Source organism: Furipterus horrens, unplaced genomic scaffold (genome assembly GCF_987537825.1).
Source record: "Furipterus horrens unplaced genomic scaffold, mFurHor1.1.pri manual_scaffold_13, whole genome shotgun sequence".
In the NCBI taxonomy this organism is placed as follows: Eukaryota; Metazoa; Chordata; class Mammalia; order Chiroptera; family Furipteridae; genus Furipterus; species Furipterus horrens.
This window is the reverse complement of record NW_028327183.1, coordinates 5,094,058-5,111,251: the sequence shown is the minus strand read 5'-3', so window position 1 is coordinate 5,111,251 and position 17,194 is coordinate 5,094,058. Positions and strand designations below refer to the sequence as shown.

Sequence of the window (17,194 nt, the reverse complement as noted above, 5' to 3'; positions counted from 1 at the left end):
ACCGACCCATATCAGGGAACTCATCAATTTTAAATGCTTGTATACAAGTACTTAAAATTATTGAATCACCAGTGTGTGGACATAAGTGGAAAGTATAAACTTCCACAAAGAAAGGGAGAATGAGCACATCTACTGTGGAGCATAGGTTCTTCTGTTGGGGAAAACGAACATATTTTAAAAACAGTATGAAGGAATAAAAGGTCTCAAATAATAAAAGATACAATTCCTTAGTAAGAATAAACTAGAGAACAAGGAGTTTTCAATAACATAGATAAAACTGTATTGCAGATAAAAACCTTGCAACCTTTCTCAGGAGCCAGGACTCGTGGGCTTCAGTCCTGGCGGACCAAGCGGATGCAGGCTCTGCTGGGAGAGAATACGAAACAAAACAGGCCCTGCAAGCCCTGAGCACAGGACGTGGAGGAGGCAACAGAAAGAACACTAGTGGAATCCCACAGCAGAGCTGAGCAGATGCAGAGGAGCCGGTGATGGAAAACAAAAAGAAACTACAAGAATGTGTAGGATGAGTATCAGGAAAGAAGAGTAAAAGGGAAGGGTTAAACGCTCCGCAGTCAAAAGCAAAGTAAATATCTCCTGGTAACTCGATATTATAAAGCTCACTTAGACGGCATTTTAGGTCCCTTAAATTGTTTATAGTAAGCCAGTGTGCTAGTTTTTAATCTCAAGAAGAATTGTAGTAATTATCTACTTAAAAATTCGTATTAAACCAACCTTCTAAAAACAATAGATTTAAAGTTAATTTCAGAATGTGTCAAACATTAGTGTGGTGGTGACTTCTTTTGGTTTTTATTTATTGCAAATAACAACTTTTCCCCCATAAGCTACCAAAATAAAGACTTGCTTTTAAGGAGAAGAAAGGGCCAAAGCTAATCCAAGAGCACATTATATAAGCTGCCAGCCTTCTTCTGAGTTTCACCCTTAGACTTGTTTTTAGAGTTTTTGATCAAAGTGAAGCAATTATTTTACTTCACTTTCTTCACATCTGTAAACCACCACGTGCACAGGTTCCCACTTGTAGCTAATCCTGACATTAATTTTTTTTGTCATAAATCTTGAATTTTACATTTAAAAGGGAATACTATGAAAAGTATTGCCTTTATCTTAGTCACCCACAGAGCAGCGTAGGCAAATAGTACATATTCATAAAAGTTCTGTATTTTTTTAAATAAAAATTTATTATATGACATATAGAAAACACAGAGAAAGGAACTTGTTAGAAGATACCTTGGGGATGTAACCCACAGCATCCAGAGTATGGGCAACTCTACAAATGACTCAGTTTCTTTAGCAAAAACATTTTAATAAACGAAACAAAGAAGGGGAGCTATAGATTAAGAAACTTAAGACTGACTTTGACTAGATATTTGATTATGAAGGAATTATAGTCTTTTTCAGGTGAGAGACTGATTTTGCAGTTATTTTAAATATAACAATCTTAGTGTATTAGACACATAAACTGAAATATTTACAGAAGAAGTGATGATTAGCATGACAAGAAAACTAGATGCATGTTGGAAGAACGATACGCAATGAAGACTGAAAAACAATGGGTTAGATTATCAAAAGTATCATAAATCATGCTGAAATATGTGGACTTTACACTGAAGGAATTAGGGAATCAATAAATGATTACATATGGAGAAGTAACAGGATCAGATTTTTAGACTTTAAGGTTGTTAAATGATTTCAATAAACATATCTGAAAACATGATGGCAAATACTTTTTGTTTATCAAAAGGCCAACATGATATAAAAACATGCAATATTTAACCTATTTTATATCAGTTTGTGTGGCTTTTCCAATGCTGTATTATTCCAAAGTTCATCTTTTGCGTCCAAACAGAAGTTTGTTTTTAAAGCCACCAAACCTCACCCAAGTTCACTACTGACTGACAACACTAAATATACTGAATTCATCAGTCCCTAAATTACCCACGGCACTGAAAGCTCTTCGCAACGTCATGGTGTGATTAAGGGAACGGGCTTTGGAGTCAGCCAGCCCTGGGTTCTAATCCCAGTTTCACTGTTTACTTGGCTCTCAGCTTTGCTGGACAAAGGGTGATGGGTGTCCCAGGCAGGACAGAGTGGGCCTGCAAGAGATTTGATCGTGCTACTCCAATGGTGTGCAATTTAAAACTTATGAACTATTTATTTCTGGAGTTTTCTATTTAATATTTTTGGACCAAGGTTGACTGCAGGTAACTGAAACTGTAGAAAGGGAAACTGTGGATAAAGGGGAGCTACCATATGAATTAATTTTAGATAAGTGAAATTATTAATTATCTTGGGTGTGATAGTGGTTAAAAGAATCTCCTCATTCTTAGGAGATGTATGATGAAGTGTTTAGAGGTAAATTCTCATGATGACTACAATTTACCTTCAAATCATAGGGCCAGAATCAACAAAACCTATGTATTCATCTATAAATAAAAATAAAGCAAATACAGCAAAATGTTATTAACAACTATTGAAGTGAAAGGACATGTATTTACTGTTCTCTTATTTATGCATTTCATTTTACTTTTCTAGATACTGAATATTTTTCATTAAAAACACTGAGAAAAAATAGCTTGTCCTGATCAACTGCCACAGTAACAACCCACTGACTGCCACACACAATATGCCCTCATAGGACGTTTTTACTTTCGAGCCTGGAATCCCAAGAACATAGCTTGGTTTTTAAGACTATTCTAAACCATACAGCCATCCATAAACTCCTAAAGTATTTCATAAATCAACAATATTGAATTGGTAGAAACAGAACCTAACTGATTAGATGATAATGACTTCCATGGAGAGAAAATCATTCTCCTCATTAACCGGCTTACCCACACCCCTCACTAAATTACCAGCACTCACCAACTGACTTCACAAACCCATGCCACTGCTTATGAAGAGAACAGCTTCTTTTAGACCGTGCAAGAGGGGTCCTTTCTTTGGGTTGCACAATTTAGAGGGTCTGGTTCTCCTGCCACACCAGTCCCCAGTGCCAAAAGGATATACTGCTCCCCTGCCCCCGCCCCAGAACATGCCCTAAGTGCACAAGAGTTCTCTCCCTGAAACAGCCTCACTTCCACTGGCAGAGGCTTCTGGGGTCTATTCCCTAGGTTTGGTCCCTCAGGGAATTCCTTGTTCAGCAAGGAACACATATTGCCCATAGGTGCGTGCTCAGGCCGAGCGATGGGGAGGAAGAGGTGGAGCGCGGATACGCAGGCTGAGATGCTCACACGCATTCATGGGGCCCCTGGAGGTGCAGGAGGGAAGCGGGGTGCAAAGGGAATGCGGAATGGCCCACTTCTGCTACGCTCTGGATGTGGAGCTCCAGAAAGTCTAAGAATTCTAAAATCAAGCCAGTACTTCTCTTTGTCAAGGACGAAGGAGAGAACATATTTATGAGTTTACTGACTTTCTATTTTGTACATTTAAATACTTTGACATGCAGTGAAGAGCTTCCATTTGGACCCTTTTCCCGGGACCCGCAAATGTTAGGGCAAGCCTGCATAAAAATGGGTTAAGGAACAGTTACGTAAGAAAAGAATAATAAAAATGAAATAGGATTAGGGAATCTCTTTTAGACTATGTCACGAAAAAGCTACGCACACTTTATATCTGGGCCTCTACAACTGTAAACTTTTTAAAACTTGATTAATGATTAAAGCTCCCTCTAGTTCTAAAAATTAAAAAAGAGACACGAGTAAAAATTACTATTAAACAACAAACTGACTTTTCAATTTATAAAGCACTTTTAAACTCATTGTTCATTACCACATTTATGAATCAGCAATGCCAGCAATAAAGACACGCACGTATTACAGATGAGAAAACTGCCTAAGACTGCGGTAACGTGCTTCAGGCTACTATGATAGCAGACGACAAGGCAGGGCTTGAACCCAGTGCTTCTGAGTCCAAATTCAGTGCTTTTCCCACTTGATCTAAGAGACTTACATCTGAAAGCTGACTTCCAAAAGATTTATTTCGTCCAGCACTGGAACTGAGAAACAAATGGCTGATGCCAAAAACAAAGATGAAAACGACATAATTCCTCTCCTTCATAAGCAGCTCATTTGTCTGATGACAAAAGCTCATCAATTCAACTTCTGAGTCATTACGGTCAATTCAGTAAGCGGTCCAGCCACACCAGTCATGTTATGAACGTGCTGAAAGCCCATGATGTAGTGCAACAAAGTCAACAGCATTTTTACAAAATGAAACATGATACACACTTTGGAAATCAGATCATCTGATTTTCTTAAAGCACTGATTCCTGCAATATTCCAATATATAAGATGTCTTATGGATTTAACTTGAAATTATACAAAATTATTTTATAATCAATATTATATAAATAATTATTAAAACAATTGAGTAAAAATATCAGACTATATAGAAGAAAATCATAACGTTTTCATCTTTTCTCCGTATATACTTTCTCAAATCTGTGTTCAAGTCTTCAGTCTGTGATTTATAAGCTACTGTACCTTGAGTCCCGTTTTTCCATTTACAAAGTAAGATGCCACCAGCAACATCATAAGATTATTAAGAGGATAAAATATGATAACATGTAAAAAGTACCCAGCACAATGCCTGGAATAGGGCTGGGGCTTACAAAATAATTGATGAATAAATGGAAATTTTGTTTTAGTTTTCCAAAAATAGTTGCATTTATTTAAATTACTTAAGTATACTCATACATTATTTAAAAATCTAAAACCATAAGTTTCAAATGGCCCAACTTGAATCATTTTACAGTAGACCACTAAATAATTCTTAGCATGAGAAGCAGAGAGAAGAGATTGAGCAGAAATTGTTTTTCTGCTAAAAGATAAGATACTCAAACATGTTTTTGTATAATGTGAGGTCAAAAAGTCATAAAATAAGTCCTTGTTAATTAATTCTGTAGTTAAATATCTCCTAAATGGCCTCATGGCTTGTAGTAGGCAGAATAACGGCCCCAAAGATATCAACCTCCTAATACCCCCAATCTGTGAGTGTTAAATCACATGGCAAAGGGGAATTCAGATTGCAGATAAAAGGAAGGTTGTTAATCAGCTGACCTTAAAACAGGGGGAGATGATTCTAGATTGTCCTTGGGGGCACTGTCATCTCAAGGGTCCTTGTAAAGGGGGGGGGGGGGGAGGAAGAACAGAGCCCTGCAATGAGAGGAGAGTTCTATCAGCCATCCCTGGAGGTGAGGTTGGGATGGAGGAGAGAGGCAGGGCTGGGTCATGCAATGAGAGCTAGAGATCATTACTGATGCGGGTGAAGATGGAAGGGGCTGAGAGCCACACAGTGTAGGCAGCCTCCAGAAACTGGCAAAAGCAAGAAGTGGAATTCTATCCTAGAGCTTCTAGAAAGGCAATCAGCCCCGCCAACACCCTGATGTTAGCCTGGTGAGATCCATTTCAGACTTTTGACTTCCAGGACTGTAAGATAATAAAATTGTGTTCTTTGACACTGAATTTGTGATGATTTGTTACAAAAGCAATAAGTAACTGATACATAGCTGTAGGTCACTTCCATTTTCCATATTCCCATACCCTAAGGCAGTGACATTCAACCCTTTTCATCACATGGAACACATAAACTAATCACTAAAATTCTGGGGCACATCAAAAAATATGTTATATTTTTTCCCATTCTGATCAAAATATAGGTTTAATTTTGACTCATTCACTCCAGACAGCTATTGTGTTGACTGTTGTCATTTTTTAAACTTGACAATCTAAGGGAAAAGAGGTCAGGGCCCCTGACTAAACAGTCAGGCCCTGCATGTTGTGCAAAGTCTACAGGATGAAAATAGCTGCTCTCAGGCAACAGAGGGCACTGTGGGCTCCGGAGTCCTACTGCTTACACCCGAGTCCTTGCTCTGCCGCTGACTAGCTGGGGGACCCTGAGCAAGCTCTTTAACCACCTTATCCTTCAAGTCCTTACCTGTAAAAAGAGTAGACAGTAAGATCTACCTCAGAGTTGTTCTGAAGATTAAATGAGAAAACATATGTAAAGTCGTAAACATAAGTATAACTGCCGAATATTTATGGGCTATTTGTACTTTTATTATTATTCATGATTGTACAAATCTTCAAAGGAAAGTTTGTATGTTTACCTTGATTTTCTAAGAATCTGTCTAATCATGGGTACACACAATTTATCTACAAAGATGTTCATCACAGTACCCAAAAAGAATAAACTGGTTAAATGAATTATGATATTTTGCATTAGAAATTATTATGCAATCACTAATATGGTGTTATAACTCTTCCAAGTAAGGCCAAGATAGATGAACAGGAACCAGATTTATCCTCATTCTTGATACTGAAAAATCAGGCAACACACAAAACAATCATTTTTAGACACTGGACATCAGGCGACCCATGACAGTGATCCCTGAAAGAAGGGAAACAAGTGAGCAAAGCTGACAAGGGGAGTGTGTCTAACCTGCAGAACAAGGAACCCCCAAGTGGAAATCTCACAGCACCCATGAGTCGAAGAGACAGAGCTGGAAATCCAGGGAAGCCAAGGAGGCTAGTTTGCAGTGGAAAGGTCTGGAGAGGAGGGGGCTTCACAGGAAAGACCTCCAGAGATCTTCAGAAGGTCCACTCTGGAGGCGGTAGATAAGTAACTGATCAGCACAACCAGCTTGTAAAGAGATTACCCAAGGCGCAGGAAAAAACACCTGGAAGCAGCCACGATCCCAGCAGGGCCAGGAAGAGTTCCTCCTTCCATCTTGTATTTCACAAGGCACTGGACAGAGAACTCACGTAGCTATTGGGGTCAGTAGTGAGGGGAAACCAGCCCTAGACTATAGACTGCGCTAGTCCAGCCTAACAAAGCTTAAAAACAGACCTTACAAAGCTAAACCAGTCTCCAAGTAACTTAACTGTGTTCCAAAACAGAAGTCAAGAATATTTGTAGGAATATAAAATTTTTCATCACTCAACAAGGTAAAATTCACAATGTTTGCCATCCATTGAAAAACCTTTTAGCATGCAAAAAAAAAGCGGAAAAGTATCAACCTACATTGAGGGGGGAAAAAAATCAATCAATAAAACCAGTCTCAGAAACGACACAGACAACAGATTTAGTTTGTAATAAATGTAAGTAGATTAGAAGCTCACAAGAAAACGTCCTGCTTTCTTGGCTCTGCCACTGACAAAAGCAATTGAACCTTAGACAGTTATATATGTACAAATACAATATGTATAAGAAGAATCAAATAGTTACAGACTACCAAAACATTATGAAGCAAAGGACTAATCTATAAACTTAGAAGAACACCTTCTTTAAATAGATGGGTCAAGAAAATTAGTTTTTTGTTTGTAAATCACTTGTTCCAAGTCACTAAGCTGGAGGGCTAAGTGAAAGTGCTGGAAACCACTGTCAATTGAAATTGAATCAGAAATGCAAAGAGAACAGCTCTGAAATTCTAATACGGACCAATGGGGAAGTATGACAATTTTCAGTCTGAGTTCTTCAAAGGCTAAGGATCTCATCTTACTCATCTTTGCCACCTCAGTGCTCAGCATAATCTCTTACCCCTGGTAGGCATCTATAGATACTGAACAAACAAAAGCAGTAAAATGCAACATTTCCAAAACACAGATCTCATACAAAATCCAATCATTCACATATACACAGCTTAAACTTACACTTGACAGATACAATAATTGTGCATTTTCAACCCTAAAGATATAGTTAAAACCTTAAGATACTGAAAGCTATACATAAAAAAAAATTCTTTTGAAAAAAGTATTTCTCCATTTGGAGACAACCAGTTATAACTGTATTTTACAGTAGAGCACACTGAGTGTGTCTGACCAACGTCTGGTATCACTCTCATTTCTGATCACCCTTAAATACTACTACAGAGTTTAAACTATAAAAGCAATCTGCTAACTAGTTCTGTGACTTCAAGTAGGTCATGACCTCTAACGCTGTTTCTGCTTTTTGCATATGAGGATAGAGTGAAATCTTGTCCAGCTCTCAAATTCTCTGATTCCATTAAGTGGTCAATAAAACTTGATATGCACACATACATTCATGTAGGAAAACCTGCTTAAAATACTGTTCTCCTTCCATAATTTGTAGGTATTACTTGCACAATAAATGTGCAAGGTATTATTTGCACAGTTGACTACAGCAAATTACCAGATTTTATTAAACTGAAAACTGCAGTCCAAGCCCCCTATGTACTTACTACATTTGTCTATATAGAACTCACACCTTATTGTATTAAAATATTTCCTTAATTTAAAATCATTTCAGTCCAATTACCCAGAGAAACCTGATCACCCATATAAGTATTCCAAAGTGACTTTAGATTCATGCTATCATTATAAAAATGGAGTTTGATAGCTCAGTAGCCCCTAACACATTATTTTCAACTTCAGAAAGTATGATAAGCAAATGACTGAGAGTCCCCAAGGGATCCGGGAGCATGCTTCATCCATCAAATGAAAGACAACAGGATTTTGACAGACCTACTTTGAAGTTTGGCTTGAATCTCATGCTCTTCACATACTGTACTAATCCACACATTTCTCACCCCCATTACGCCCCTTCCTCACCCCAGGAACTCACTTCCTGTTCGCCTCTCCCTTTTAAGCATGCCCGGAACAGGTCAATGGCCTTCAAACTGCTGTTAACAACCACAGGTTCTGTTACCCTGACTCCTGGCAGGCGGTGCAGAGCTCAGCCCTTCTACAGGAGAGTAATACTGCATATAATTTCATAAAGATCATGAACTAGTGACCATTCCACAAGTCTCCCAGTTCAGATAGAACATTTTAATCTAGAAGATTTGACAAGAAATGTCAAAAGCAAAAACGAGTCCACTTGAACTGAAAATGAAAAAGCAACTGAAAGGTTAATTCCTGTACAGAATTTCTATTTTGTGTTTTGGCTCAGACAACTAAGAATTCTGAAACTTCTTAAAAGCAACACCATGCCAAATACATAAATATTTAAACAAACTATGAAAAATAGAGGGATGGTACTTAAGAATCTTAATTATTTAAGGGGACAATCTAAATATTACTTAGGTAGTTTTTCTCCTCTTTTTGTCTAGGGTATAAGTGGATTAACAAATTTTTAAATTGTTCATAAATCTGTTGTTTTGACTTAGAAAAAATTACCACTTAAAAAAAAAAAAAAGAAAAAAACTAGCAAAGAGCTTGGGACCCACCAAGTTCAATGGGTATGAGCAAAGAATAACAAATTGCTTCCTTTAGCTTCACATAGATTGTCCTCTCTTTTTAAAAATACACACAAACTTAGCTATGTTTCTGTTTAAGATAATTATCAAATACCTAGTGTATTCCAACAGATTCTTACTTAGGTGATGGTAATTCCTGGAGGTTATTACAAATTTGAACATATACGACTTACCTATTGAAAAAAATCTAAGATTTCTCTTTATGTTTTCCTAACCAAGCATTCTACTATCATCAACATTACCTTCAGGAGAAAAAAAGAGCAATATACAAAAAGGTGCCGCTGCTTAATAGAATATATTTTAGCCGTTTGCAAAATTGACTCACCTATAATAAGTTAGTTCATTGACATGGTTGGACAGTACAGAATTTGTCATATTTCTTTACCTTCGTTCACTATTTGTAATCCCCTTTCAGGATCTAAAAAGGCCATGTGAATGACATGTGCTACAATGAAACCCAAAGTCACAACCATGGATTCTTAACACCTGAGGAAGACCTACCACTATAATCCACTTCCCACCCACTACAGGAGTTCCTCCTGTGACATACCCACGCCTTTCCTCCTCCTCCCCACCTTCAGGGAAAGCACTTTATTTCTTCTTCCTTATACTACATGATAATCTGTTTTCCCATGACTTCCACTTGGTATGCCTAAGTCTGACCTCTAAATTCCTTCAAACATGTGGAGATAATGATCAGGTTTACCTTTTGGGCATTAGTTGTCATCATCTTAAACACAATCATATAAAAAATGTCAAAACAATTTTGGAACCAACAGCTATTTTTATTTTTATGTTTTGGGGCTGTTTTTTCCTCTGATAATAGATAAAACCACTTGCCAATGTAGCTAGAAAACATGAGGTGCATACTCTTCTCCGTTTGAAGGTTCTAAAGCAAGTTTTTGCCTCGTCAGTAAGGTAGACTTTTGAGAAGGGTGAGCAGGGAGCGATCAGTTAGTATAGTATACATTACAACGCATTAACACACTTGGAAGCACAGCGCAAGGGGCGAGAACACACACAACGGAGTCAAGTTGGCTTTGAACTCCCTGTGTGCCTGCTGGCTGTGTGAATTGGTATGTATTCTCCGCACCTCAATTTCCTCCCATGGAAACGGAAGAAAAGAAGCTTAGCCAAATAAAAGAATTGCTATGAGGAACCAAAGTGTCAATATATGTTAAGTATTTAGAACAATGCTTGGGACAAAGTAAGTGCTCTGTGTGTCAGTTATTATCATTTTTGCTATTACTATGCACCTACTTCAAATTGAATTATTATGGTAATATATGTAAGAAAAGTCTAAAGATATTTTAATTACCTTAATTCAGATCATTCCAGATCTCGATAATAATTACTTTTACACGGCACTTTAGCAACCTTACAATGCAAACTATTCAGCCATTCAAAATTATTTCCAGAAAAATATTTAATGACATGAAAAATGTCTGCAGCATATTAATTGGAATGTTAAAAAAACAATTTCCCAAACAGCATAAACTGTATGATCCCAACTTTGTTTCTTAAAAATGCAAAATAAGGTAGGTGGAGGCGAGAAGAGAGACACCAAAAGTCACTGGAAAAGTTATCCCCTATATACCAGAATGTCAACAGTGGTATCTTCTGGGAGTGATATTACAAGTAACTTATTTTTCATCTGTTTATTTTCATATGGTCCAATTTTTTATAATAACGATGTATTAATTTTTCAGGAAAAAAACTAATGTTAAAATGTGTGTCAAGGTAGTAAATAAATTCATCAGAGAAAAGTCAACAAGGAATTATAAATAATTATGTACATCTCAACATTCTATTTTCTGGGGGTGTTTTGTATTGAATTCTTCAAATCTAATTCCTGTAATGACTGCTATTTCAGCTATCCCACATAATATTTTTCACAGCTATAGAATTTGTATATTAAATTTAATTTACAAACATTGAGATCCCAGTGCTCCGTGATATTTCCACTTCACAAACAAAATAAAATTGAAAAATCTTGCAATACAAAACAGCAGAAAGTATTTTAATGAAAGCTCAACGAAAAGTTTATAGCATTGGTCTCTCAAAATTCCTTTGCTTTAAAAATTAAGATATAAAAGTAAGCTAATATTTTCTTTCAGGTTTTCTAAGAACTTACATCCAGGAACACTTGTATCATCTCACCTTTTTGTTCTTTTCTCTTTTTTAAGTGGTAAAATTCTAGAGTCAATTATATAAGAAATGTTCTCAGCAGTATTCACTATGATTATGATTGACAACAGACGACATGTGAAATTATGATATCCACAACTAAGCCACCTCAGTTGGGGAATAAGAAACGGCAAGGTTTAGAAATACTGTTTCCATATCCAAAATTCTAACTGAAGCTTTCTAGAATTCTAAATAAATAGAGTGCCTTCCACAAATTTTCAAACAATAAAGAATAAAGGGTGTAGCTAAAGTAGGTTTACAGTTGTGAGTACCCAAAACAGAACTTTTGCATTATTATTTATTAATTATTGTATTATTTTCTGTACCAAAACTGTAAACCTACTTTTGTCCCACCCTGCCTATATATTGATAGTTTTGGCTACAACAGATATGTCATTTTTTAAACATTAATAAAATAAAAATTCTGCCACTTTGTTTTTAATCTTAAGTTTTATACATATTTAATAATGCTAGTTTAGTCTGAAATGAAATTACTGCAATTAAGAGAGATTTTTTTAAAACCCAAGGAAAAGGAGCCCCCCCATAGAACCTGGGGAAACACCATAATAATAAAAGAACTTCTTATTAAAATAACATTTGGGCTATGTAGTAACCATTACCATCCAAGACATGCCAAAAATGACACAGGCAAAAAACTTACATGCTCTGCTAAAACTTGTCATACACTACACACATTAAATCATTTGAATTTCACATATTTAGGATATGCAACTAATAATTCAGTGCATGTAAAACCTATATGCAATCCACAATCATAATAATAACCCCCGCCTTCTCTACCAATCCATTTTTCCTCTTCGCTCCCACAATCAGCAACTCCAAATACCACTCTTAATACAAGTAGGAAACTTGAGGACAGACTTTCAATAAGTCAAAAAATTATTCCAAACCGACTGCCCTTTATCAGAATTTTGAACATGCAACAAATAAACTCTGAAACAAAATGGTGAGATTTAATTAAAGTCTCCTAAATTTATCAGTGCAGAATCAGATGGCTTGTGAAAGTTTGCTTAGATGGGTCTGAAAAGAATTTCTCTCAGGTACTACTATGTATGCTAGTATTAGGGACTACTTTAGCTATTTATAATTATCCTCCATTCATTCCAAATCTATTAAAGAGAGTGTTTAATTCTCTTAAAAACCATGAATTAAAAAAAAATGACAAGGCCTTAGAAGAATAAAGTTAAGGGAGAAGTTACTATTGGGGTGGCGAGCACACAGCACAGCAGCCGGAAGATGCTAGGGCCGTGCCCCTGAGGCCTGTATGATCTTGTTAACCAGTGTCACCCAATAGATTCAACAAAAATTAAAGTTAAAAGAAAGAAGTTAATATATTTCAGGTTCGTAACTGCAATTACATGCTACGCTGCCTGAACAGTCAAACCAGTCAGACATCTGCACGTACAGTGTGAACAGAGGATGCGAGACTCCACTCAGTGGGTTCTTCCCGGTGCCCAGCTGAGATGCTCTCCCTCTTCCAGCAGAGGGAGCAAAATCATAATCTTCCACTCGGGCCACAAAAAGAAGGGGAGGGAAAGTTTATGGTGCTTTTTAAGTTTCTTTAAATCTATCCAGACATTTTTAAAAATGTATTGCAAATACTATCTGAAACAGCACTAAATCAACCCAAAGAAAAGGGTAAAGATTTTTTTTCTTTTTCAAATACTTCAAGGCTTTGAAATGAGAAAATGGTCCCTAAATATTTAATTTCAAGAACTATGTCATGTTTCATTGTTCACCGAATCTGACAGGTAACCAAGGTATTGAAGTACTATGAATCCTTAATTTAAAAAGATTTCATGAAAATGTGAAAAAAAGTAACATATTCTCATCACAAAAACTAAAGAAAACAAACAGAAGAGTAATTTCACTACGCTAATAAAACAATCTCTTTCCTTTTGATACTTTTCGCATGCATATTTCCACGCAGATGAAAAACACACAATCCTGAGAGCATTCACTCAGTGTGTACTGTACAGCAGGCACAGCTCTAAGCACTGCCACAGGCTACACGTACCAAGGCCCTACGAGACCCGAGCACTGCTCCACGTGTACAGATGAAGCACAGGAGACGTTAGCAACTAAATAAATGGCTGAAAGCTGCACAGTTACTAAGGGACAGGGGCCAAGACTCTAACCCAATAGTGTGGTACCAGAGCCTTCACTTTTAACCGCTTGACTGTGATTTTAATTTTGAATTACGCTATTATGCTTTTTCCCTTTTATTAACATATTCTCAGTGTTGGCCTTCAACTTTTTAAATACTCAATTAAAGTCTAATATGGGTATAATAATAAACAATGCTGTTATCAGTTGTCCCTTTAAGATAAATATCTTTGTGTATATTACTTTTGCTCTAAAGTATTTTGTATTCAAATACACAGTCCAATTGCTTTCTTAGTTCCAATTTCACCATAAATTTGTCAGCATTTGGCATTTACATCTAAAATATGTTTTCTAATAGGTAAAAATGAAGCCATGCTGCAATTATTAAAGATGTTTATTATTCTGCATGTTGTTTACTAACTCAATTTCTCCTTTTCTGAATTTCAGCTTATATGCTTTATCTAGTCATCAATTGAGATCTTAAAAGTTTGCTTATCAATTCATATGAGCTTTTTATAGGAATATTAACCTTATGTCCATCATGTATGCAGTAAATGTTCCTAATCTATTGTTTTCCTTCTAATTATGGTTAGGTTTTCATTTTATAATTATTCTGTTAAAGACAATCCTAAATCAAAGTTTCAAAAGGTCTTAAAACTTTCTAATTTTCTAAATATAAAAAGTTAGACCATTGCTTTGAGTACATCAATGAATCACTTTCAAATAAGACTGTTTAAGCAATAGAAACCTACATCAAAATATGCATATTCATTTAATAGTACTGAGCTTGACCAATTTTGATTATGTTTCATATAAAACTGAGTCAGTGAGTAAAAGCCCACGCTACCCCAAATCACCAAAACGAGAGCCACATACCTGTCTCTGTAAACATAGGCGATTTCTGTCATGTAAATGCTGATGATTAGAAAGTGATGCATGCCAACTCCGAGCCTGAGCATGATACTGAGTTTGCGTCATATCAGAAGGCCTCGTTACAAGATGTGAAGTAAAGTGCCGATCAAGGTCATGATCTAAAACATGACTTGAATTATCTTGCCCAAATGCTGACTCATCAAATTGGGGAAGGAGACCCTCCTGAAGGAGATCTTCTGGGTCAAGTCCTGTGAATGGCTCAGTTTGGGACTCCACCTGATGAAGTAAATTCTCTTCTAAAGACGAGAAGCCATTAGTTTCTACGTGATCATTAAAATGGCCCATCTGAGTTCCTGAGTCAACAGGATCTGGGAAGTTCATGTGCACAGGAGACAATTTTGAATTGCGGTAATTACCCTGAGGATGTGATGAATGCAACATTTGGAAATTGCTGGAATTCAACGATGTATTGGGACTTAGCATATGCTGAGTAGATTCTTGCTTGATTCCCCTATGAGGTGAGAAGGAATGAGTTCCAGGAAAGTCAGATAAAGTCTGGTTTGTGTGACTGGGTGCCAGGACTGCGGAGGACTGAAGAAGACTATTTGGTGATACGTGATTACTAGGAAAGGAATAGTGTGAAGAAAACTGCTGTGAATTACTGACAGAACAAGAAGTCATGCTTGGAGAGGGTCCGCTAAAATTTCCTTCTTGCTGATTGCCGCACTTGAGAAAGTGTGCTGAAGGGTTTGATGTCTGAGAAAACTGCTGCATCAGCAGAGACTGCTGCGAAGTAGATGCACTAGTGATCTGCGGTGGGTGGGTGACGCTGACTCGGTGCGCCCCGGAAACATTAACGTCCATAAAAGGTTTGGACTGAGTGAGAGAATTCTGCCCTGGGTTAAGATGATTTCTGTTTTGCTGGGAGCGCAGTGAAGTACACTGTGCGTGTTGTTCGTTGGCCTGAAATAAGGCAAAGTCGTGGTGTGCCACAAAGCTTTTATTTTGATGCATAGAGTGAGAATGTCCTTGTTGGTGAAAAGGAGACCCATTCTGATTTGTAATGCTAGGAGCTGTGTGATGGCCCCACATCGGACTGCCATCTGCTACATCCGGAAATAAACCATTCGGTTGGTTTTGGGAGTGGATGGGAGAACAATTAAACTGAGAGTGTGGGGATAACACGTGTTCCGCCGGGCTCCCGAAGGGCGGATTAACGTGATGAAATTTAATTGAATCAAACTGATTTAACTGTTCATAATCAGTCATTTTCTGATGTGTTGGAGTACCTTGAACATGGTTCAATGAGTCTATGTGCAAAGGTTCAAATTCTGCACCCAAGTTCAATTCATCAACAAGTGAAACAGGTCCCGGCTGTACAAATGCGTCATCTGACAAACCCTCTAAGGTTTCACTAAAAAGATTGGCATCATCAAAAAAGTCCATCATTGGATCTGTCATCTTGAAAAATTCAGTAACAATCTGGACTGTTCACTCCAAATGATGTATGTTCAGCGTCTTCGTAGTAGATGTTATTGGATCATTTCCAAAGGTCATCAACTAATCCAAAGGAGGTCAATGTTCATTATGCTCTAGAGATAATGACATGTCATGAAGTGTCAGAATCCTAGAAAAATAAGAACAAAAGCAAATGAAGCTTAATAATGAGTACTCATTAAAGTTCTAAAAATTTTATATATGATTTAAAAAACAAAATCTCACTGTACAGCATTGTCTGGTAGAATAATTTATTGTAAATAGCTCATTAATATTCCCCACAATGAAAAAAAATGCTGGTGCAGGGGACATGACTATATTTAAAAGTAATAATTCACATTATTTTGAAATTCTATACTATAACAGAATATAAAGTAAAGTTGAGAATGGCATGTCAGGCTCTCCCCCATACCATCAAATGGCCATCACTTCCCAGCAGCTCTAGTATACATAAAAAATATATATATTATACTTCCAAGTCATGTCTTTTCAGGAAAGCTGACATGGGAGTCTCTCAGATTGCGTGTTGTGATCTTTTGCTGCAGACATCTTGAGCAGAGAAGTCTATTATTTCACAGGGTATGTAAAAATGCTTCAAGAAGAGCAACTGCACGTGGTCACAATAAGCTGAGCCAAATGAAAAGTTAGCCATCTGGCCCTGACCGACCAGTGAGACTCAGGTGGTTGAACATCATTCCACAAAGCAAAAGGTTGCTGGTTTGGTTCCTGGTCAGGGCACTCGCCTGGGTTGTGGGCACGATCCCCAGACAGAGCGCACGCGAGAGGCAACCAGTTGGTGTTTCTCTCCCTCCCTTCCCCCTCTCTAAAAATACATAAAAATCTCCAAAAACTTAGCCATCTCATCAACTGACAAACAAGACATGTGATACATTGGGATGTCCCTACATACTGCTACCACGGTCCTCTCGCTCACCTACCATGGAAGAACAGCCTTCCCGACAGCCGACTAATTTAGACATCCATGGAGCAAAACCAAGCACCTTCCTGTCAGTACTTATACCTAATACTCTGCCCCTATACCCCCCTCCAATTAAATCATTTGAAATGAACATGTTGTTTGCTATAGTTACTAAACTATGCAAATAAGTGTAGTACAATCAAGCGAGGCAAAAACAACCAGAAGCAATAAACTAGTCTTATGATAGTCTCAAGATAAAAAGTAAGTACAGTTATGCATACACACATATACACCATGTGTGGGAAGGATCTAACAGGTTACCTGCTAATATAAAATGGCTAGCCAAATTTGTTCCAGGC

General features: G+C 37.2%; 1 protein-coding gene across 3 annotated transcripts in view; it reads right to left on the bottom strand.

The window, feature by feature from the left end:
• Positions 1 to 16,035, bottom strand: part of CHD9 (chromodomain helicase DNA binding protein 9) — a 99,293-nt gene extending 83,258 nt beyond the window's left edge. For 2 of the 3 annotated variants that reach the window (XM_090260658.1, XM_090260655.1), the window contains exon 1: positions 14,423 to 15,895. In XM_090260658.1, coding sequence (XP_090116784.1) covers positions 14,423 to 15,880 — 1,458 coding nt within the window. In that variant the 5' untranslated portion in view covers positions 15,881 to 15,895. Of the gene's footprint in view, positions 1 to 14,422 lie in introns of all 3 variants that reach the window. The other variant, XM_090260656.1, reaches the window with a different exon arrangement.
• Positions 16,036 to 17,194: the final 1,159 nt, after the last annotated feature.